This window comes from Apium graveolens, chromosome 11, assembly GCF_009905375.1.
Source record: "Apium graveolens cultivar Ventura chromosome 11, ASM990537v1, whole genome shotgun sequence".
NCBI classification, from domain to species: domain Eukaryota; kingdom Viridiplantae; phylum Streptophyta; class Magnoliopsida; order Apiales; family Apiaceae; genus Apium; species Apium graveolens.
Window position 1 is genome coordinate 183,296,492 of NC_133657.1, and position 25,660 is coordinate 183,322,151.

At 33.5% G+C, this 25,660-nt stretch overlaps 1 protein-coding gene across 1 annotated transcript; it reads right to left on the reverse strand.

Moving 5' to 3' along the window:
* Positions 1-10,799: 10,799 nt before the first annotated feature.
* On the reverse strand, positions 10,800-23,217 carry LOC141697677 (uncharacterized). The gene is made up of 13 exons (XM_074502169.1): positions 22,851-23,217; positions 22,148-22,264; positions 18,720-18,784; positions 17,647-17,752; positions 17,151-17,222; positions 16,648-16,707; positions 16,438-16,567; positions 16,170-16,360; positions 15,722-15,906; positions 15,333-15,460; positions 13,902-14,182; positions 13,205-13,448; positions 10,800-11,713 (listed from the first exon to the last, which is right to left on the reverse strand). The coding sequence occupies exons 1-13, from the start codon at positions 23,118-23,120 to the stop codon at positions 10,926-10,928; spliced, it is 2,637 nt and encodes an 878-aa protein (XP_074358270.1). The 5' UTR covers positions 23,121-23,217; the 3' UTR covers positions 10,800-10,925.
* Between the last annotated feature and the right edge of the window lie 2,443 nt (positions 23,218-25,660).

A 25,660-nucleotide genomic window follows, 5' to 3' on the forward strand; every position in this document is an offset into this window, starting at 1 on the left:
AGATTATGCGGAGTTAATATGAAATGAGTATGATGGGGTAATTAAGTTACTTTCTTGGACTTCAAGTCAGTCAAAGAAGTGATGGGATCTTCATCAGCCAAACTAAGTATGTTAAAGATTTATTGAAAAAGTTTGAGATGGTTGATTGTTCACCTGCATCTACACCTATGTCTACAGCAACAAAGGTGGATGAAGATAAAAAGGGCAAGAGTGTAGATATTTCAAGCTATAGAGGAATGATTGGATCATTGTTTTATTTAACTTTAAGTAGACCAGATATCATGTTTGCTACATGTCTGTGTGCAAGATTTCAATCCAATCCAAAAGAATCACATCTGATGGCTGTGAAGAGGATTTCAGATACTTGAAGGGGACTCCAAACTTGGGATTATGGTATCCTAAGGGAACTGGTTTTGAAGCTGTTGGATACACAGATGCAGATTTTGTTGGATGCAGGGTTGACAGAAAGAGTACTAGTGGAAGCTGTCAGTTTCTTGGACAAAGACTTGTATCCTGGTATAGCAAGAAATAATAATTTGCGTCAACTTCCACAGCTGAAGCTGAATACATAGCTGTTGGAAGTTGTTGTGCTCAAGTGCTTTGGATTAGAAATCAGCTAATGGACTATGACCTAGTGTTACACAAAATTCCAATCATGTGTGACAATACTAGTGCTATATCTATTGTGGCTAATCTAGTTAATCATTTTAGGACAAAGCACATTGATGTAAGGTACCATTTTATCAGAGAACATGCTGCAAATGGTACCATTGAGCTCATTTTTGTTCCAACATAAAAACAATTAGCTGATATTTTTACTAAACCTTTGGATGAAGCTACTTTCACTAGACTTGTAGGTGAAATTGGAATGCTTAATTCTTCATTCTAAGGCAAGAACTCAGCTAATGTGTTACAGCAGATTAATTTCAGTAAATCAAAATTAATTTGATTTTATTATAAATTAACTGAAATGTGAATTATAAATATTTCAGAAATCTCTGCATATTTATTTTTCATAAATAAAAACTCAACTTGGAATTTTTTAAATTCTAAAAAAACTGTATAAGATGTTAATTTACATCTTTAATATGTAAAATTAACACAAGGCAGAATCAAAGTGATCAAAAGTATATAGAAAACCGAGTTCTCGATAAGTCTACCTCGACAAGTCATTTTAAGACTTCTCGAGTGAGTTCTCGATAAGTCAATTTACTGACTTCTCGAGTGACTTCTCGATAAGCTTTATTATGACTTATCGATAAGTCATTGTAAAGTTCTCTACAAGTGATAACTTATATAATTCTCTACAAGTATATTTTTAGACTTTTAAATAACTCAGAACTGAAATAATTTAATTCAATAAATTATTTTGGTAAAATACTTTTGGCAAAATTATTCTGATTTTATTCTGATTTATTCAAATAAAAATTGGAAACAATTCAGTCCATTTTGGAAAAACTGGGTATTTGTTTGACATCTTGATAAGTTTATTTTTTTTGGTTCTCTACAAGAATAAATAAAATGACTTATCGATATGTTTTTCACATTTCAAGATGACTTCTCGATAACTAGACTCCTATCGTCTATTTTTGACTTCTCAACAAGACATTTGCTTTTACTATAAATACCCTGACTTCTCGATACATATACATACTTACACCTTCGAGAACTATAAGTGACCTAGCTTTTTCAATCCAAAACTGATTTCTCTCTCGTTTCAATCTTTCTCTTACTAATTTTTCTTACTCACTAAACTTCATACTCATAACAATGACAGCCAACAATATTGTACCCTTCATCCCAAAGGAGACTAACTTCCTTGCATTCTTAGATGCAAACCAAGCTCCTGAAACTTTCAAAAGTTTTGTCAAGTTCTTGTCTGAGACTTACTTTGTAGGGGCTCTTACTGCTAATCATGTGCTTTACTTGGATGTGTTAGGGGATTTCTGGAACACAGCAGTAGCAAGCATAATTGTGAATGAGAACCAGGCAGTATCAATTGTAATAAATTGCACAATCAAGGGGAAACATATAGAAATATTTGAGAGTGATGTCAATATGGCACTAGGAATACCTACTGACAAGCTGGTGGAGGCCCCAACTCAGGATGAACTTTATGAATTCATGGACTTTATCAACTATTCTGAGAAGATCAATTTGTCAAGCATGACAAGAAGAACATGAGGAGAGAATGGTCCTTTCTGTTTGATTCAGTGATAACGTGTTAGGTTATGAATTACACACGGGGCGGTGAATGTGTTTTTATGTTTTTATGCTTTTCTTGAAGTGTTTATGGTTATGAACAAAGTAAATTAAATCTTGCAGTGAGATGTGTTAAAACTGTGGTTAAACAAGCAATAACAGTGAACACAAATCTTTCAAAACTCACTTAATTTTATTTTAGAATTAAGAATGTTTTGCTATAAAATTTCTAAGCTCTTTGTTGATAAAGAGCTTAGCTTCTTCCTTGGGAGAATACAAGAATTTGCTTATTTAAATTTTTACCTCTAACAAAGGACCAGTGTTAACTTTATATGATAGTTAACTACTGGTTTATACAGTGTTTAATAAGAGATGCTATTCACTTTAGTAAACTGTCACTAATCATTCCATTTTAGGAAAAGTATATCTTTCATTTTTGGCTTTGCATATCTTTGCATACTGTGTTAACTATGATCTTCCTTTGTCAGTTAATCTTCACCCTTGATCTTGCACACTCTTCAAGCTGCTTTTTGTAGACTTTTCAATCCAGCTGGTCGGATTGTTTGTTGATTGTTAATCTTGGATATTGAACTGATCTGCACTTTGTACTTTGAGTATTACCTCGAGATCTCCAGTTTGGTATATAGAGAACTTGACAATTCGATAAGTATATTGGCTTATCGAGATCTCTTATTACTCTATAGTTGATTTGACTTATAGAGGTCTCTGAGTTCTCTATAAGAGAATTTAGCTTTTCGAGATCTCTCCCCTTCATGTCTTCACTTTGGCTTATAGACATCTTTGAGTTCTCTAGTGACTAATTGACTTATCGATAACTCAGAGTTCTCTAGTGATATTTGACTTGTCGATATCTCAGTGTTTTCTAGTGATATTTAACTTGTCGATATCTCAGTGTTCTCTAGTGATATTTGACTTGTCGATATCTCAGAGTTCTCTAATGATGTTTTACTTGTCGTTATCTCATAGTTTTCTAATGATATTTGACTTGTCGATAACTCTGAGTTCTCTAGTGAGGAAATGACTTTTCAATATCTCCAATCTTTATGTCTTCAATTTGGCTTGTCGAGATCTCTGAGTTCTCTAGTAGCTTTCCTGACATCTCTATAAGTCATTCTGGAGTTCTCGAATGACTTCTCTATAATACTAAATCTGTGACTTGTAGAGATCTTGACTTAAAATATTTTTCTCAAAACAGATTTATTCAACTCCAAGCTTCTTGATAATTCTTCCGAGACATGATCTTCTTGATCTTCTTCCAGATAAAATTCTTAGGCTTAATATTATTTAAAGAAAAAGACTCAAGCCTGCTCTTTGACATTTTTACAGACTTTAAATATTACAATACAAAATGCAAACTAAGATTACAATACAACTTACTTAGGGTTGTCAATTTGACTTAGTCTTGTTATTGTACAGGCATGTCTTGCACAACATAAGGGCTTTCACTTGCAGAAAGTCAGGATTTGACAACATCTCTAGTGTTGTCCAGAAGATGGTTTACTCAATGGCTCATAACAAACAGATTTATGTAGGACACTACATACTGGAGGAGTTGAGCACCAGGCTAACAAAGCCATTGGAGTCAAGAGGTAAGGAATTTTTTCTTCCAAGATTTATTATGTCTACTTTGAACTATAAAGTAAATGACATACATTTGATAGATGGTGTTGTTAGATCACTAATAGGCAACTGTAAGCAAGTGTCCAAAATTCTATTTGGATCTCTTGTTATTTTGGACACTTGTTACAAAGAACAAGGTAACTGTAAGTCTCAAAATCACTCCTTTCATGATGGAGAGGTTTAGGATTTACCCGTACCCCATGCCTGAAATGAAGACTAATGTTCAATCTAGTACAACAATGGTCCCTGAACCTGTGGAAGTACAAACACATGATCACCAACAGGGACCATTTCTTCAAACCAAGCAGAAGCTAGGAAACTAACCACTTCATCCTCTCAAAAGGGTGAAGTGAGTAAAAAGAAGAGAAAGAAAATAACCCTTACTGTTATGAATGAGAATGGTGAGGAACATACAGAATCTGAGTCACCATTGGTCAAAAGGACAAAGAAGGCTAAGAAATCGGAGCTGACCACTCAAACCACCTCTGTATCCTCCCAAAAGGATGTAGTTGTACAAATGGGGCCAAAACAGATTCTAGAAACATCCTCTCAACAGGATATTTCTATTGAAAAGAGCATTATCCCCAATGCATCATGTCAAGAGTCTGCACAGCCAACACTTGAACAAATCCAAGTGTATGGTAGGAGAAATAAGGATGGTACACACAAGGAGAGCACATCTCTTGAAGCTCCCTCATCCATTCAGGGGGAGCTGCCAACACTCAATCCTGAGCTTCACAATCTTATATCTAATATTTCTTCTTCCTATAATGAAACACTTGTTTCAAATCCTCAAGTGTTGCCCCAATCAAGTGACTTGGTTCAAGAAACCTTGCTCACCACCCAGAAATCACAATTAGTTGGTGAGAGACTACATGCTGGGGTAGACCTTGATGACGCCAACACAAACATGGGGGATTCATCAGTTTTTACTGAAGACCCCATAGAGATCACAAATGCACCTTCATGTGCAAATCAGTCTTCACAGACTGTTAGGTTTGAGGGTAGTACTCCTGAGGGGGAGCTATCTAAATCATTTCCAATTCAATTGGAGGTTCCTATTCCAAGAACAACTCCCCTCAAAACCCTAGTAGAAATTGCATTAGCAGTTGATGTTGGGAGTACAATTTCCAATGATCCTGTCAAGAGGAGGAAAGTATAACACATTTAAGTGACAGTGTGGTGCAAGACATACAAGGGTTTGAGACTGGTGCATATGATAGTAACCCAGTCAAATCCCCTCCAATTCAATTAGAGGTTCCCACTATATGTGAGGAACAACAACTTGTCACAAACACAGAGAAATTTGTGAGTCTAACTATGACTTCTGTCACAGGTGGTTCTGACCCTCAACCTCTCAACCTCAACAACCTCACCTAATCTCCCAATGACTCCAAGAAAATGTAGATCAACCTTCAACCATTGAAGATCTTAGAATTGATCAGCTTGGAGGCCTTGCACAAATATCACAACAGCTACTCACATCCAACATGTCAAACCAGGACTACCAAGCTATCATGCTCACCTACCAGGCTGATGTTGAAGAAAATCAAGCTAAAATTGTTGATATACGAACTGTGATTCTTGGATTTGTGCTAGCTCAGTTCAGGGAGGAGTACATCACCATTCTGGGAAGCAATGCTAGATCCCTAACTCCTCAGGAAGTGTATGATGCCATCAATGATGTCTACAAAGCTCAAATCAAAGCTTTACACAATTATGGAAAAGCACTTCAAATCACATTGAATGGACATCAAGAAAAAATTATGAAAATGGTGAGGGAAAATATGGATCAAATCATCCCCTCTTAGACTGAGATCAAGAAAACCTTTTCAGAACAAATGTCAAGGTATGATCTCAGTGGGATTGAAAAGAGTGTTACTCAACTGAAGGACTCTTTTGTTGATTTGCACAAGGTAGTTCAAGATCACATCACAAACTCCAATGACACAAGGTGGAAGCTGGATCAAATACGCACTGCAAGATACACTCCTTCCCCTTTGGTTGTTGATGAAATTCAGAAGCATGTGCAAGCTTCATTTGGACCATCTACTTCTATCTCTACTTCAGGCTCATCATCTCAAGATCTCAAGGCACAAGTTGCCTCACTAAAGACCTCAAATGCTTCTTTAAATGCTCAAGTCCAAGCTTTGACTTCTCTAGCCAAGAGTCAACAATCAGATATCAAGACCTTGGTGGACTCTCACAAGCATATCCAAATGCATATTTTTGTTGCTTTGGGGGCCATCATGGGGAAGCTCAACATATCATTGCCCTCTCTACCTTAAGACATAAGGCCAGAATTACCAACTCCCCTACTCATGCCTATCACCAAGACTAAGGGGGAGATTGAGGCTAGGATTCAACAATTCAGGGATGCTAAAGCTAAGTCTAAAGAGCCTGTTCAGGTTGGTCAAAGCTCTTCAAGTGCTGATGTTGGAAAAGAAAGACTTCTAAAGGCTGCAGAAGGATCCAATCAAGACCAGGAATTCAGTGAACTTCTTGCAGTACTAAGAATGTCTCTTCAAAGTAGTTACATGACCTACAAGAAAGCTTTGGCCACGAACATCAACTTCATCAGGGCAGTGGTTGTGACAATTGATAATTTCTTGGAAAAGAGAATTGTTGTGAATATCAATGATGGTGGTGTAGACAGATGTCTTCAGGTGTCTTTTCCAAATCTTAAAACCTTAAGAGCATCTGAACTGGATGTAATGATTGACAAAGTAAATCTAGTTATTCAAGAAGACACCCAACTTCTACATGAGCTCAAAAATGCACAGATGGCAACTTTTCCTGAAGCCTATCTATATCCACACAAAGGGGCAGTCTACATTTGTCCAACAACCAAACAATGCAAACATCTCATTGTTCCTAAACGTTGTGTCAGATCAAATATGAGGTTGATCATGACTTTGCAGTCTGATCTAAAGTACAAAAGGAGCAAGAAGCATGAGGATGTGGAGATGATACAGATCTTAGACAGATATCTTGTAAATACTGACACCATGTTGCCAAACACTCAATACAACTTAAGAAATGACATGGATGATGATGAGCAGAAGGATGATAAATAAAAAATCTTCTGGCTCAAATCCAATTCAGTCTTCAAAAGCAACTGGTAGCAAGGGTGAGAAGAAGAAGGATGGAGACAAGAAGAGAGGAGAAGCAAGAAAAGACAAGATGGTTCAGAACCACACCAACAAACCCTAAAAATCCAAATTAAACAAGCTCAACCTATTATGCCAACAACCTCAAACATCAAATCACCTCAAACCTCTAAGCCCAAATTCCTATACAAACAAACTGCTAACACCTTTCTAAAAATATCAATTACCTCTAGCCAAACATCTCTCAAGAAAATCACAAACCTACCCTCTGTCAAACCATCACTCAAAACTCACTACAAGTCTGTTTGGAGGAAATCTAAGAAAGCTAAGCTAACTGAAAAGGAACAAGTTATTGAAAGGGCCATCTGGAACTGTTTCAAGCAAAGTGATTTTCTACCTCTAAATTGGTGCATCTCAGATGAAGACTACTTTCACCAACTAGTTATGGAAATAGTTAGAATTTGGGTTGTAACATTGAGGGAAGTAAGAATCTACTATGAGGATGGGTCCTTCACATTTCTGGGATGCAGCGTGATGGATAATCTTTCACCCACAGAAATTAAGAGAGTGATAAGTTTGCTGAAGGATAAGGATACTGTTACAAGAGCATGGAGATCTGTTTTAGCTGAATGGCTGATAGTAAGGGAGGAAAGTAAAGCAAGGAATGAGGCTGAATATGAGGAGAAGATAAGAAAGTATGATGAGGAGATTGAAATGTACATTAAAAGATCAGAAGAACTCAAGGCCAAAGGAATGAGCAGAATCTCTAAGGATGGAAAATTTCTAAATATCAAAGCTGGCAAATTCACAAAAATTAGGATTGATTTATCAAATGGTTATCCAAAGCAAGACAGACTCAAACTTGTGGAAGTTCTAGAAGGGACACCAATAATAGAAGAACTTGAAATTCTTGTTTTCTTAAAGGACCTTATTAGAGAAGAAACAGAAACAAAAACAGTCTTTACCTAATAAATGTTGTAATTGTGTCAATTGTTATGTATTAGTCTTATTTTCCATTGTAGCTTGGAATTAGTCTTGTTAACAGGCATGAATTTGTGTTAAGCAATCTTTTCACAAATTGGGGTAGATTGTTGTGCAAGACATGCCTGTACAATAAAAAGACTAAGTCAATATGACAACCCTAAGTAAGTTATTTGATAATCTATGTTTGCATTGTGTATTGTAACATTTAAGTTTGTAAAAATGTACAAGAGCAGACTGGAGTCTTTTTCTGTAAACAGTATCAAGCATAAGAATTTTATCTGGAAGAAGATCAAGAAGATCATGCCTCAGACGAATTATGAAGAAGTTTGGAGTTGGATAAATCTGTTTTGGGAAAAATATTTTAAGTCAGGATCTCTACAAGTCAAAGATTAAGTGTTATAGAGAAGTCATTCGAGAACTCCAGAATGACTTATGGAGAAGTCAGGAAAGTTAATAGAGAACTCAGATATATCGACAAGCCAATTGGAAGACATGAAGAATGGAGATATCGACAAGTCATTTCTTCACTAGAGAACTCTGAGATATCGACAAGTCAAAATATCACTAGAGAACTCTGAGATATCGACAAGTCAAAAATATCACTAGAGAACTCAGAGTTATCGATAAGTCAAAGTGAAGACATGAAGTTGTGAGATCTAGACAAGCCAAATTCTCTTATAGAGAACTTTGAGACTTCAATGAGTCAAAATAATTGTAGAGTGATTAGAGATCTCGATAAGCCAATATACTTATCGAGATGTCAAGTTCTCTATATGCCAAATTGGAGATCTCGAGGTAAAACTCAAAGTACAAAATGCAGACCAGTTCAATATCCAAGATTATCAATCAACAAATAATCTAATCAAGTTGGATTGACAAGTCTACAAAAGCAGCTTGAAGACAAGATCAAAGGCCAAGATTAACTGGCAAAGTAAAAGTCACAGGCGTACAAGATTAGCAAAGATACACTAAGTCAGAAATAGAAAGATTTGATTATCTAAAAATAGGGTTTAGTACATGATGTTGCATTCTGTGTAATAATCAGTGTTTACTGTTCTATAAAGTGAACACTGGATGCTTTGTTAGATGTAACAATTTAGATCAGAAAAATCTTGTATTCTCTCAAGGAAGAAGCTAAGCTCTTTATCAACAAAGAGCCAAGAAATTTTGTAGCAAAATGTTCTTAATTTTAATATAAAATTAAGTGAGTTTTGAACTTGTTTATCCAAGTTCATTAGTATAATTTTTTAGGGGAATTGATAATATTATTATTTCATATTAACCCAAGTCACATTATATATCAACTAAATCTTAAAAATTATATTTAGCTTAAATTTAATTTAGCCCGAAGTAATAAATTAGAATAATATAAAACTCAAGATGGATTAAAATTTAAATTGGTAGAAGAAGTTGAATTTAATATAAATTATAATGATATAGAGTTCGATATAAAATATAATTGAAATTGGTAAAACAATAGAGGAAGTTGACTTCAATATCAATTAGAATTGGAATTGATCGACCCGCTAATTAGAATTAAATAATTAAATAAGGGTAATTAAGTAATTTCAGCAAGTACTGACCGACCAACTACCAAACTTTTAATATTTCGTCTATTACAATATAGTATAAATATCTATCATATTCATATCAAGAGTCTATTATTATTATAAAAATAATAATAATCCTTATTTTGATATTAATATTAAATATACTATACAATAAACTTATTTATAAATTTTCATGTATTTAATTTTAATATTGAGTTGACCCCTGAATTTGATGGAGTATATTACAGCTGAAGATATTTAGAACTCCATGAAACCCCAATTTTTAAACTCACTGGCATGAGACTAGGCTCAGGAGGGCATTTAAGAGAATTCAGTTCTCAACTAAAACTAAAATAACATTTATACAAATAAACAATTTATTACAAACACATCAAGTATTTATTACAAATAATAAGATATATTATTCTGTAAAAGCTTAATATATATAACAATTCTTTGAAATTGTTGAATGTAAACTGGGTTTTCTTTGTTTTTTGCATTTCATTTTCTTTATTTTTTTAATATAGAATTTTAGTTTTCCGTCATTTTTTTGCAGTCTTACAACCACACCAAGCCAAAAATCGTCTATTCTAATCTAACGTTTAACAATATCAACTTATTTTATTTCAATGTGAAACCACAAGGTCTTATGAGTAACTAAACAAAACTCCGAATATGTAGTGCCGGTTTGGGAAATTTAAAAATAAGCAACTTATGATTTATTTATAATAAGTGATTTATAAGTGATAAGTACATAAACACTTATAAGTTATATAAGTGTTTGAATAATTTTATTTATAAGTCAGAATTTTTTTTTACTTAAATGAACTAAAATAAATCACTTTTAAATATAATTATCTTAATTTGTAAATTTAATATTAGATTAACATTTACAAAAATATATTTTAAAACTAAAATAAATAAAAAAACAAAAAGTCATAATAAATTGAGAAAAAGTGCGTTATTGCTAACATTAAACTTATATATATATTATAAATTCGACTTATAAATTGATTCGGCAAACATTATCGATAAGTGTTAGTCATAAGCTAACTTATAAGTTGCACACAAACAAGGCCATAATCTCCTGCATTTTTCATTATCTTTGAATGTGACAACTAAATGGATCTTAAATCTTTTAAGGTTTAACAAAATTAAAATGATTCTCCCTTAGAATTTTGGAATAAATTTATCTAGTCACTCATCTTCAGATTCAATCTGAGGTTCATATAGCACCAGATTTGAAAATGTACTGCCAGCATTGCAGGCAAGTTATGGAACAAGGAGATGACTATAAAGATCAAGATCTACAAGCAGAGAAATTTAAGGATATCATTTTTGTACTTGCCATTGACAATATGCATTACAAAATACATAAATTTCACAATTGGGGTGATCCTACACTTTGACATACATGAAAACAAAATTAAATGTACCTTTAATCAGAATCTGATTCTTCGTCCACAATATCAGGAATTGATTCATCCGATGAATCTGCATTATGTTCAAGCAAGAGCCCTGAACTACCTACAAAATTTGATAGTATGGTTAAAGGAACATCTTCTTCCTGTGTGCTTCTGTTTTTTAGAGCTGATGTGGTGCTATTTTCCACGATTTTAACTGTATCAGGTTGGACACTCATGGAACCAACAGGAGCATTATTATATGTTTGACCTTCAACGGCAAAAGCTTCTGCAGAATACTGGATGGTGTCTCGGAATCCTTGTCTCTCTATCATTATCTCATCATCCACTCTTTCTCCAATTTCTCCTACAATGGCAGTTGCTTCTTGAATGCCTTTGGAGACATCACCCGGGAACTCCCTTCTTCCACTTATTTGTGGAACTTCAGCACCAAATGCCTTGTCCAACGAAAACTGGTTTTCTGCACTTGGGTCTTTAGAAGCAAATGGTGCAACAGTGGTAGTATTGTTTTCTGTAAGCGTGTCTGCAATATCACCGTCAGTTCCCAGCCAACTATTGTAGAGGTCATCATCATCCGACTCGGGATCATCGTTCCCGTTTCCCAGTGTGCCACCTGAATATGAGGTGTTGCCTTTCTGATCACTCGAGTACATGCTTCCTGGAATTCTGCGCTTTGATCCAATTACGTTGGTGTCAGATGCAGAATCAATCAATGAAAGTGCCCTAGGATGTATCAGCACTTCTAATGCCATAAGAGCATGTGAACAAAATTCAGAAAGCTCTGTTCCAGTTTCTTGCGCACCTGCAATTGACCTACATAAATGAGAAGTTGCTAGAAAAGAGAGGAGAAGAGATAACAGCATGCACAAACAATATAGAACGTGTCATCAAAATTAAGGTTAACACAGATTTCCCAGACCAACATAGAGAAATAAGATGAGAAGTGGAAATAAAAGAAAGATGAGTAGAGATTTAAATTCTGTTTTTGTCTAAAAGATTACAGTGCCACTTTTACTTTGATATATTAAAACTTCATAGTTCCATTCCCACATGAAAAGTAATTACAATGTAGAACTAGTATCCACAAATCACTTTTTTCCAATCATGAACCAGAGGAGAGTGTATCAATATATATATATATATCCAGCTCAGAGAAGATGACCCGTTTCCATAGAGAACTCACAAAAACATCAAAAAGCTTCGTAAGATGACTCTAGATATTAGACCTAATTTTAATTAAGAGTCATACTAATAAAAGTCAGTAATACCTCACTCTGATTCAGGTTCAATTGACTACTGCTTCGCACATTTTTTAAAGGCTTTTGCAAAAGCAAGGAACTGAAAATTTATTTCAGCTGAGCTTTATCATTGTATCGTCAAATTGGTAATACCATTGTCACAATATTTATAGCAGAAAAGACATTTCAATCAATAAAACAGTTTTTGCAAAACTATGCTAGTTGACGATCATGAAAAATGATATCTAATCACTCCAGATCAAAATTTGACTACATTTGCCACCACGATCTGAACTTCGCATGTGCAAGTTCAAGTATGTGACTCATTAAAAAAATCAAACAATAATCAAGGCCAAGAGAGAGAGAGTTATTTTATGTGCTAGCCAGATTGCAAAATATATGTTTTAGTACATTACTTTTAGTCTACACCAAATGCATCTTCGAAAAGGAGTCAAGTAACTTGTTTAGCTTTCCTGAATGATGCTCTAGGTCAAGGGGCCATTAAAAATTAACAAAAATTTATACCAATATCTTTAATCACCAGCACCCTCGGCACCTTTAACACCATATATTTAATACTAATTGTTAGAAGACTAATATAAGATCCTGGAAATGAGCTTTCGATTGAGGGGAAGTGTTTGATGACTAATATAAAGGTTTTAGAGGAAGACCCTTTCCAGGATCTTATATTAGTCTTCTAACACTAATTTCTTTAGTTGATCTTTTATCATTGTTAATGTTCATGATTCAACAATTAATCATGTGACTTCTTAAACTTAGTTGCACTAATTTAGCTTAATACATATTTATATGCGTCTTACCTTCTGTCCTTCACAAGTAATTCTAAACTCAGAAGTTCCATTGTTTACTGGGGTAAATTATTACCCAGTCTTACACTCACCAATCAAGAAATATATCAATAAGAGTAGGTTGTCTACTTCAGAATATATTATAGAGTACATAGCATAAGGCATAATTGACTGCCAAGAACATGAATCATAAGACTTGCAATTGATAATCACCCCCGTGAAAGAGTTGTCAAAAAAATAATATACCTTTACGGAATAGCTCAAGACCCTGAGACAAAAAAGGGGGCCGAACACGGTTAGGCGATATAAGAGAGGCTAAAAGTGCTTTTAAGGCTGCCATTTGAAACTCTGCCCAAGGATCGGTACGTCCAGCGGAAAGAAAAATGTTTTTTTCCTGTTTTGCCCAACCCCCTTTACAAGCATCTAGAGCAATGGCTACAAGAAGTCGATCAACGTCTGGTCGCCAACTGTCAGATCTTATTGCACCACCCTGAAAATGGCAAGAATCATGATCATTAAATCTGTATCAACAAGGTAAAAGATCGGAATCCAGTCAGCTAGTCATCACATATGTTTACAACTCCCAACATTGATCAAGTGAAACATACTGAAAGCTTATAAACATGGGCCCGAAGTACACATGTCTAAAAAAGCGTATATGCATAGCAAGGACGATATTAAAAAGAGTAACAATAGTTGAACACTTCTACATAAATTGGCACCCAATGTTGAACACTTCCCATACTTCACAATGACCCTGAATGTTCTGAGGGCACTCGTGTGGAAATTCTTACTTGAATTTAAACAAGGATCCCCATACCCCTACTCATACCCTTCCCGTATACATATTCAAAAGCTCAAATCCTTCAGAAGAAAACTTATAGAAGCCGGTGTATGTAATTTTCTTGTGATCAGCAAAAATAGATTATTATAACAAGCATACCACGGTTAAAAGAGTCTCCAGCGTGTGTAGTGCAGCTATCTTCACGGATATTGGGGTTATGATTTTAGGCACCGCTATTTCCGTACCAATCCGGTCAGTCTGCTCATTAACAGAGACTGTTGCACTCGCATGCTTTCTCTTTTTCTGGACAGGCTGTTGCGGTGGCTCAAAAGAGGCATTTGAGTTCAGGTTCAAATGCAAATCGCCACTTGTAAAGCTAATATAATCAAGATCAACAAAAGTGTTGTTGATTACTTCCTGGGTAAGGTAAAGTGACATTCCTGCATGATAAAACGTAATTGGAACCTTTCAAGAGATTGAATGTTCGTAACAAATTTTAGTAAGAACTATGTTACAAAGAAACGATGGTCCTTTTACCATCTACAGTTTATAGATGCAGGGTAATTAAACACGCACTTGAACATGCAACACCAGATACACAAACATAACTGAAAATACACGATGGCTAAACTAACAAAAGCATGTTATGCAAATGTAAATTACTCTGTTCGTATTGAAATTTATTTGTCAATAGTATGACACTAATGAATTGATATTCGTATTAAAGAAGAAAAAAACATTATCTCTAATGTATGAATGCAAAAAAAATTGAATATTTCTGCCTGTATTTGCTCACTCCCTAAGGGTGCGTTCAGATTGGGGATGGGAAGGGAAGGGTTGAAATTCAGATCTTGCTTTGAAAGAAATTTAAAAGGAAGGGTTGGGTTCAGGAGGGTCTGTGAGGGGGTTAGAGAGTGTTTCAATTACAACTATTAAAGATAATTTTTCAACCGCCAACATCTGGTGGTTAAGGAGGGTTGTAAATAACAAAACATATAACTTCTTGATAGTCGGGTAATGGCAGAAGTATCATTCGTCAAAACATCAACGGTCAAAAGAATATATGAGTTGGTGATAGGTGCAAGTATATGGGATCCACTTGGCTGCTCAGACGAAGAATGATGCAGTTACACAACTTGCACTGTTGCATAGTTGTACGAAGGTAGAAGCATAACTTTGAATATTTGGTCCCTTCGATGCACGTAATATAGGTATAATCCGATTCCCTTAAGATCAGGATATATAATAGAAGACAAGAAAATAGTTAGAGACCTGTTATCATGTTATTAACTTAGTCGCCCAGGCACATGTGTAAGTTCCCAAAAGCCATGTCGGCTTACCAAATATACTCTATTTTAGTAAATTAACAAACAGATCTTGTTAGCAAGTCATTAATGCACTTGTTATTAAATAAAGCTAAGTATATCTATTGTTAATTACTTCATTGGCCCCAACCAAAAATTAATTTTACCGGTCTTAAATAGGAAAAACATGCAAAGTTAAGTAAATACATATTCTGCTGCTGAAAATTATCACTTGTACAAGCACCACCAGACTTAAAAACGGACCAGTACAGAAAAAGACGCATACCAACTCCCATCGACCTTAGCAAAATTCTTATGATTGAATACACCATTATCCTTAATTCTGGCAATGCACATTTCTTGAAGTACTCTGTAACAAGTAGTGTGATTTCTGCAACATGTGGTAACAGCTGACTGCAAAGAGAAATATGTAGGAAAAAAAGAGAGAAATAGGACATTAGCTTGATATTCCAGAGATTATTTGGGGAGATAACTACCGGCAAAAGAATTAATAAGCATGGCTAACAGTTATCCAAATTCAGAGTACACCTCCTTAATGCAGGATGACATTACATAACTCAATATAGTTGACCCACAGATTAAAAAACAGTTGAGATCAATTGCATCGAAGAGTTGCAAATTTTAAAATTGCATATTGCATTCAGTGTTGCTCACCTGCGCACTCCTTTTACAATTGCAGTCAAGAGCTCCAAACTGCGCAAATGCAGAACAGGAAGTTCAGAACAAATTAACTCTTGCTGCATTGTGGTCATAAGTGAATACAGATTCTGTGAAACAGAGCCATCCAGCATCAGCACTCTCCGAATAAGCATCACCAAAGACTGAATAGGAACACTAACCTACAAACCAAGGAAACACAACAGAAAATATACATACATAAGATGAATGAACACATATCTAATGCAAAAAAGGTCGTAACCAGTGCACAAAGCTCTCATATCAACAATGTCCGGGTAAGGTCCAATTTGTATGTAGCCTTACCCTTATTTTTCATTTACAGAGTGGCTGTTTAATGGCAAGTGTCTCCTTTATCACACCAAGCACGACCTCAATATACATCTAATGCCATTAAAGAAATTTCAAGATGTATAATAGAACTCACTTGAATAAGATAGGGGCATGTAAGCATTGTAGAGCAGCAATCAATTAAGGTAGATACGCTGCACATTAGCAACAGCTCAGGCCTTTTTGTTGACCCGTATGAGGTTATTGGCATTGTTAGACCACCAAGCGGAGGCGGGGGATCATTTCCGGGGGGAATCAATACACGCAAAGCTTCATCACTTTTGCTCTCTGCAAGTATGTAAACAATTATGTAATTTGCACAAAGGCTAGCAGTAACACAAAAAGTTCGCAATATTGACTTTTACCTTCCTCGAGACCTTGGAATGCATCTTTAAGCTGAACATTCATCAAAATTAAGATTTTACGCATCATCAGCAACCAGCTATCCTCGTCTCCCTTAGATTTCGGAAGTAATGCTAAGCAGTATCCAAGTTTCTAAAGATAAAACAAGTTATGTCCACATTTCCTTTTCTATTTCCAAGAGACTAGTATGAGAATATACACAGAACTCTCACCTTTAAGAGACCAACACTGCATTTGCCTGACATAATTTTGGCAACAATAGCAGCTTCAACCTGTCATAATATTTGTTCATTCAGAAGTTGAACAATTACTGATACTAATTTATATTCTGGTAAACCCAAGAAAAGAGAGCATCCAAACAAGTGAGGTCAATGAGTTAATCCAAGATAATGTCAATTCCGTTAAGCATAAAGGAGGCCTCTTGCCATCTTGAATGCAATATGCTTTTGACACTATTTAGAATATAATTGCTAGCCATCATGGGAGGCCAAGCTCTTGGAATATTTTGAACCTATTATACTGGCCAACTAACAGCACCATGTAAAATAATTATTCGAGTTTATTGTGATTATAATGCACTTCTCTATACTTCGAATATAATGACCTTAACATTGATCGATGTAACTTCATCAATGTACCAAAGCACGAGATATTACAGGTAATCTACTACTAGTGTTAATACCATTGTTAATCTTACATGACAAAAACAACTTACGCTCTCATAGTGCCGATGTACAGAAGCGGGGAATGAAGTTATAACAGTGTAGAGCAAGCTGATGGCCCCATCCTGAAGAAAAAATCGTAGCAATATAAAGTAATAATGAACTGGAAGACAACTGTTGACTAAACACATAATGCATACACAAATTACATTATGCTAGCACATGAACAGTGTAAATCATGACAATGAGATTATTTAAGCAATTTGCTAGTGATAATTATCACCATTGAGTATGAGACTGCCAATCTGCATTTAAAAATAAAAATTAAACTAAAATTATTGAATGAAAACATGATATAAGAAAACTATGAGGAAACTGATGAAGTGAGCAACAATGCGATAGAAGGTTCTACTATTGCGAGGTATTCTGCATGGATTTGAAAAATAGATGAAAAGAGAAACAACTATAGGAACTTTTCTAGAATAATCAGCAAGTAAAATTTCTAGGGGTAACGGGAGAGCAAAATCTAAAAATAAAAGGAAAGCAGACCTTTGTCGAATCAGAAATATCCTCATTTAAAAGCTTTAACACTGGTTGAATCACTTTTAAAGCATGTGAGGTCCCATCTTTCTTTAAATTTGAGAATCCACTCAACCTATATAAAAAATATTTAACTTTCATAAGCTTTAAGATACTATTGTAATAATTTAAACATGAAGAAGCACACGTAAGATTAAAAAAACTCAGATAACTTCAAAAAATATGTCGAGATTCATAATTTAGGAGATTGTATCATAGAAAAGAATAGGCTACAGGAATTGGGTTGATAAACACTAAAAAGTATACATGACAGATAACAGTGCAAATTACCAATTGAATGCTTTTTGGTGGAGGTTGAAGGCCTTAAAACAATACTAAGGTTTCATATACAGTTCACTCTATTAAGTAGCTAAGTATTGTTACTTCAACTGACGTGTATGTGAATATATTGAAAGGAAGTAATAGAAGGCAAGTATGAGCAGCTAGCAAAATGAAATTAGCTGCCATTAGCAAACTGAAAATTTTAATTGTCAAATTCAACACAGGTCACTGTCTTAACTGGACCAGCTGCTGCTAGCAGATTTTCATCTTAAAACTATGAATATAGCTGAAAGCAAATTCTAGAAGATATATAGAGCTTTTATTAGCTAGTATGCAATATGAACTGAGAAAAAACATGTTAGAAATGAAAAGAGAAGGGAAGATGGAGCTTTTTATTAGCTATTATGCGACATGAACTATGAAAAAACATGTTAGAAATGAAAAGAGAAGGGAAGATGGAGTCCTAGAAAACTTTGCATTATCCCTAAAAGCATTACTAACTCAAAGGTACCACAGATGCACACTAGCAAATTACATGAGCAAAAACATGTTCCTCTATTCTTGTTGATATTGTTGCACAACACACAGCACATATCATATAAATGTAGAATATTACCGAACAAAAGACAAAAAGATAGGTCTGACGATTCTAAATTAATTCCATTCTTTGCAGACCTGAACAAAAGACGAAAAAATAGGTCTGGCGATTCTAAATTAACGCCATTCTTCGCAAAAAGATAAAACTAGAAAGGGAAGTTAACCTTGTTAAAAGGTCTGACAATGAAGCACAAGAAGCAACCATCAGAAAAGGGGATTCCCCTTGAGACTGCAAATTATTCCACAACAAAAGTTTGTCAGCATTTAACCATAATCTTACCCATTTAAATAAACACAATAACAAATTTTTGAAAAAAGTTGAAGCGTAAAAGTTTAAATTCCATCAGACAGATAACAAAAAATGGTGGATTTTAATGATCCCAGAAGTAAATAAAATACTCTTACATAGTTAAAATTTTCCAAATTACTTTACCCCACTGTCATTAAACAAATATGATCTAGGAAAACAATTAGTCAGTCAGGCACTTTTGCAGTCTTATACTAGATACAGTCTAATCTTGCTATAACATGGATTATGTTACAGTAAAGATACACTCTCACCATCCCGCCCATTTCTTTACATATCCCTTTTTGCATGTCCCGCTCAATCCTTTGCATTTTTCAACATGCCAAATTTCTCTTTGTTTATATTACTAGGTCCCAATAAATTGCATACATTTTTCACTTTTCTTGTCCTACATGTCCAACCCATACGTGAAGAAGTGGGTAGGACGGAGGGAGTAATTGTTTGTTAGTCTTCAATACAATTTAGTAGGTAATCCGTTATCATATACGTTTGCAGGTGTAATAGATAATCATTGAGAAACTTAGCAACAACAGCATACATAACCTTCAACTGTAACTCACAAAGACATATATCAAATATAGGCTTTTTCACACAACGCGCACACATGTACACAGACACACACACACACACACAAAATTATATTAAACTTTCATTGAATTACTGAACTGCACATTATTACTAGCACATTTGTAAGTAAAATCGTGAATTCGGCCAAAAAAGGATCTAGAAAGGAGGTAACAAAATATAAATGTTTGAGAGGACATATCGCAATGATGCAGTCATAGTGAAAATACTAAAGATCAAAATTGTCTGAATTTGTGCTTTACGAGCCTTTATATAACTTGCTGATGCAGGAAAAGTATTAAAAACAGGTAAAAGGATAGATATTTGTGGATTAACCGCAGAAATTAACTGCAGAAAACCCACGCCTAAGGTGATCCAACCGAAGAAGAATCACTACCCCTAGGATTTCTCAACCGCAAGAGAGAGGTTTGTTAGGATCTTAACCCATAACAAAAGAGAAACAATTCTCAATTTCAATATTCAATCAATTCTAATCCATAATGAAGATTACATGAGATTATATAAAAATCCTAAAACTTGGTGAACAAGTAAGATCCTAGAAAATAGCAAACAAACTCTACTTGATAACTGCCACCTGATAATTTTTACCTAATACATATAATATTATCTTTAACCAAATATATTTTAAATTTATTCTTGATTAATAATATAAAATAAATACAAATTAATACTCTAATTCTTAGCTTCGCATCACTTGCAAGGAAAATGAGCGAAGGAGTAGTGCTTTCCTTTTCAAACAATGTTTAGTTGTAATGGTTGCTGAGTAATTTTCAAACTTATGCCGGTAGTTGGCTACTATTTTAGTAGAGGTCAATTACAAGAATTTAACAACGCCCACACACCTCCACTGAGGCTTGAACCCTCGACTTTTTATTACCAAGGGATTAGTATTATCCAAACTAGGCCTTGCTTATAAGAGAATCTTGGTAAAAAAAAGTAGGAAAGGAAAGCATCGTAATATCCTAGTCGTACAAACTTGCATTGGTCTATATTAGTTATTTCAAATTTTATAATAGGTGCTTGCTAACATATAATTCTGCTAATTTGGACGATTTTGTAGAAACCAATATACTACTAGTAACAGGTAGTAATGACAAGATGTTCATTTCAATTAAATATTCTGCTAAGGTCACGCTAATATATAAAATACAGATCAAATTCTTTTTGATAAAATAATGAACAAGCTTGCATTCCTCGTTACATGACACGTGGTTTGCAGGCTATTGCGTGAGCCCGTAGGGTTTACCCAGTGCGCACCCGTAGGGTAGCGGCTGCGGGTTACCTACGATAAAAAAAAATTAAAAAAAAAATAGTAAACTGATAATGAAGGCTTGCCTCAAAGTTCACTAGTCCAACTAGTCCAACCTGAAAGATTGAAGTATTAGTAGTGCTGCTTTAATTCCCTTGTAATTATCGATTTTAACATTAGCAAGTTTTAGAAGATCTGTTTTATAAATTGATTTGTGTCTTGGAACACTCTCTATTTAGCCTCACAAATATAAATTGTTGCTCAACAGACTCTTAGTACCTCAACAAATCAGTAAAAGCCTCTCTTCTCTCCCTTTTACCAGGGGGCCTCTCTACACTTTAAATTCAATTAAGATTAATATTGTTCCTCTTTCTCTTTTTTATCTTCCCTTTACTTGTTTTAGTACTTTTAATCAACAAGGAGTAAGAAAAAGGAGCATTGCCGAGACAATATATATTTCAATGTATAAATATCAATTTTATCACGAAGACAACTAGTCGACGCTAGTCGACACGAAGGTACGTAGGCGTTGAGACTTTTCGAAGCCCGACTTGGCGCCGTGATAACCCCTATGCCAACTTGGCATCGTTATAAACATATTATGGTCCATGGCCGCTCAATCCAACCAATGACGATATAGATGAACATAATATTTAAATGGAAAACTTTGTTCGACTTTCGTCTATCACTTATGTTTTTATATGCTTGGACATGTTTCATATTTAGTTTTAAATGTTATTATGTAGTACCTATGCTCCGAAGTTACTCAGGAATCAAGGCTCGGCTTGGCCGATAACCATGATAAATATCAAGGAGCCATATTAATTATAATAAAATTAAAGAGGGGACTAAGAGCCTCCTAAAGATGATCTTACATTGCTATAAAGTATTAAAATTATAAACTACAAGGCTGCAATCATTCATATTCTTTGACTTCAGTACTGCCGTTAAATACCGTGTATGTAAAGTGTAAACCACTAAGGTGTTGCTTAGATGATCCACTTGTTAAATAATTCTATTCGAAAGATAAGACCCCACCCACACCAAACTAATGAGAGGAGAAATAATTTGATTGATGGCAACTTTACAACTACTTGCTTATAACTTCTAATATAATAAATACTTTGTAGATTGTAGAATGATTTAATACTTGTACAAAAACTTCATGACAATGCTGGAAAAAATTCTGAAGGTCCTAACATGGAAAAATGATTGATTGGGTATTATATACTGTAATGTGACTAGTGTGTACATTCTCGATCTAGCAACTTTGCTAACTATTATTACTGTCAACCAGTTTTCCGCTAGATTCTCTATTATTATAATAAAATAGCTGAAATTGAATTTCAGTACATGGTTTTTCCCAAACAGCAGATGGAAAAGCAACAAACTACAAGCTAAACATAGTAAAATTCGTGAAAATTTAAACATAAAGAAAGTGAGAGGTGTACCTGAATATGTGACAAGAGCTTGTTAAACCAAACAGAGTATGACGCCAAGAATCTCTCAGAACTACATTCTTCACAAGTCAGCCCCAACAAGCAGATTCCAACCCAGCATTTATCTGGCTACATAATCCAACCAATTATCTCAACACAAATATTAAAATTAGAATCACAATACAATGCCCGGAAGTCCACTGTCAAAATCTGCAAACTTTCATTTAATACACTAACTTGGACACTTTAACATTCGACAACGAAAATACAACAAACTTGTATCTAAAAAAATACCAAGTAAATAAGATCAAGTCAGTGTACACTGCTATTACATCAAGAATTTTGCAACCGTACAGTTTGTTTGCTATATAAACAAAAAAACATACAAATCTGAGACACTAGCACTAATAATAAAAATGTATCTCTTGCCATACAGAAGATAAATGCATTTATCAGTACATCACATTTCAAAAACGAGTACTAACCTTAAATCACAAAAACCGAAAGAAAATAGTACTCATTTTAACGTGCACTTAACAAAAACTTCCGAAACTTTCAGAACTCAATTAGCATTTCTGAAACAAACACTAATTCCATCAAAACAAAAATGATCACACAACAAATCACTAAACAAAAAATTCCGAGGCGCACTAACAAAAATCCCCGAAACTCTAAACCTCTATTCACATTTACGTAACGAAACACGAGAAATTACCAAATCAACAGAAACAAGCTGAACCAACAAATTAATCCAAGAATCAACAGCAGACTTCCACTCCTCCATGACATTCTGATCAATTGGTTGCGAAGAAGTTTCCGATAAGAGGCGGTGAGTTCTAACAGTATCTGAGAGGTGTACAAGCTCCGAAGTGTCTCGAAAGGGGTGTTTTTCGTCAGGCAATTTGTGTTTAATTAAGTAACGGAGAAGACGAGGCTTTAATGAGATTCCGTACATTCCGCCTTGAATTTGATTCAAGGCCGCCATTGAAATAGATACACAGCTTATTAGGGTTTGATTCAGTGATAGAGAGGTGGAGCTAGGGTTTATGTTTTATTAAACCCCTGTGTCTCGGTTTTGCTTTGTAACGGACAAGATGAATTATTCTATTTTTCTCATATTTTTTTTATTTGTTTTTTTTTCATTTTTATATAATTTAATATATATGTGAACTCAATGAATAAATTATTATTTTTGAATTTTAAAAATATATAATAATTTTTATTGGATTTTTATTAAAAGTATAGAAAAATAAATCATTCAGAAAAGTGGTCTTATTTGCACCATTTAAATTTAAATCCATATATTTTCTTATTATTCAAGGTAAAATGAAAAGAAATATTTATATATTTTTAATAATTCATTGATTTTGTTGTTAAAAAACAGACTTATATTATTTATATATAACTACATGTGAAAATTGGACTACAAAAAGTTCATCGTTATAACTTATCTATTCACTAAAATTCTCTCACTAAAGAATAACGAGTAACGAAGGAGACAACAATCTTTTGCGTAACTTATACTCCCTCCGTCCCTCCCAAATGTTTACATTTGGGTGGGGCGCGGAGTTTAAGAAAAATGATAAAGTAGTGGAGAAAAGTTGAAAAAATGAGTAAAGTAGTGGGATCGATTAATATTATATGTATAAAGTGGTTATAGTGGAGAAAAATAGTGGATGTAGTTAATTTAAAAATTATAAAAACTTTACTATTTTTGGAAAGTTTTGAAATGTAAACAATTGGATGGGACATCCAAAAAAGGAAAGTATAAACAAATGGGAGGGACAGAGGGAGTAATTATCTTTCAGATATTTTTATGTGATGTGTGAAGTTATTTATAATATTTATTACATAAGTTACGAATATTTAACATGAGATTCGATTAATTTTATTGATTCTTAAGAGAAATTAGCTAATAGTATGAATTTATTTAACTTCAATCTCATTTTAATACTTTGTATTTCATATAATATTATTTTATATGTATTTTTCAAATGTAACAGAATAAAAATAAAATTAAAACAGAAATTATAAACTAATCTAAGTCATTGTATCAATCTAATTTAATGGTCCCCTAAAACACCACACCCAACTTATCTGACATACAATTTCAGTTTTTCCCCTTCATTTTTAATTTTATATTTTTCATCAAACGAATTTTTTTAAAAAAAATCTGATTTCACTGTATTTTAATTTATCTCTCAACAATCGATTTGTATACCATATGTATTATATTTCGAAGTAATTTTTTAAAAAAATTATTTAGTTGTCAGTTTTTATTCTAATATTGGTTTTTATTAGAGTAGTTCCCTATATATATATATAGGATAGCGAGGACTCTCTTAAATACAAGTCTGTAGAAAACCATTTTTTTAAAAATTTAAGTACATAATTTATTTCATTTTTCATCATATATAGTTACAAAATTTAATTAGCAGATTAAAAAATGAAGTTACACAATTTTTTTTATTTAAAAAATAATTAAAATTTGATGAAATAATTTAAAAGGGTTCTGTAATATAATCATAGTAAAATCACATTTATTCAAAATTATTCTACACTAGAATTAAATTTAAAATAATTTTTTTTTTAAATTTGAATTATTAAACATTTTATTATATTTAAATATAATTATTATTCTACATTAGCAACAAATTTGAGCAAATTCTATAATAGAATCAAGAGTTCTCTACGTTCCCTGAAGAAAGACCTTAGGGGGTTACTCTAATAGAAACCATATGTGTTATATTTAAAAGTAATTTTTTAAAAAAAATTATTTGGTTTTTAGTTTCTATTCTAATATTAATTTCTACTAGAGTAGCCCCTATATCTATTACTATTATAAAAAAGACGAAACATTGAGAGTTTTGGCACGATACCTATTTTTTAGTATACGCTGAATTTACTGAATTACACTTATTTTAATTAAAAGTTTTATTAGCCTTAGTAATCGAATTGTAATAGAAAAAGAAATAAAAATAGTTTTCAACTATAACACGTTACCTTTTTTATTTCTCTTAATTAAAACAACTTCTTTAAATACCACGGACAAGTTTATTTAATAAAATAGAATAATAATATTATAACAACTAATAACTAATAAATTACATTTTTCACCTACTTAATTATTTATTTTATTCAATTATTGTTTTACTTAAAAAATATTGTTAAGCTATTTGACTTTAACAATCCATAAATTCATATCTCGTTTACAAGAACAACTTAGAATCATCATCCTTATTCCTCGACAACAACAACAATCTCATATCATCAAAAACCCTCAAAACCATGCGCCTCTAACGAGTAACCGTTGTCACGGATATATATTGTACGGGTACACAGCAAAAAATATTTTTTACATAATTTTTACTATTAATGTAAAGACAAATATACTTAAAATAAGCATTATCTTACAATTCAATTACAAACAAAATAAAAAATTTATTTGATTTTTGAAGTCAAATTATTTATCTATATATATAATAATATTAAATACGAAACTTTACGGTCCTTTATTTAGTTACA

Excerpts from the sequence above, each read along its gene's own strand:
- LOC141697677 (XM_074502169.1), bottom strand. The coding sequence starts at position 23,120 with ATGGCGGCCTTGAATCAAATTCAAGGCGGAATGTACGGAATCTCATTA. Across the intron at positions 22,265-22,850 it reads AGCTTGTTTCTGTTGATTTG|CCAGATAAATGCTGGGTTGG; the intron begins GTAATTTCTCGT and ends TGGATTATGTAG. Across the intron at positions 18,785-22,147 it reads AGCTCTTGTCACATATTCAG|TCTCAAGGGGAATCCCCTTT; the intron begins GTACACCTCTCA and ends AATAATTTGCAG.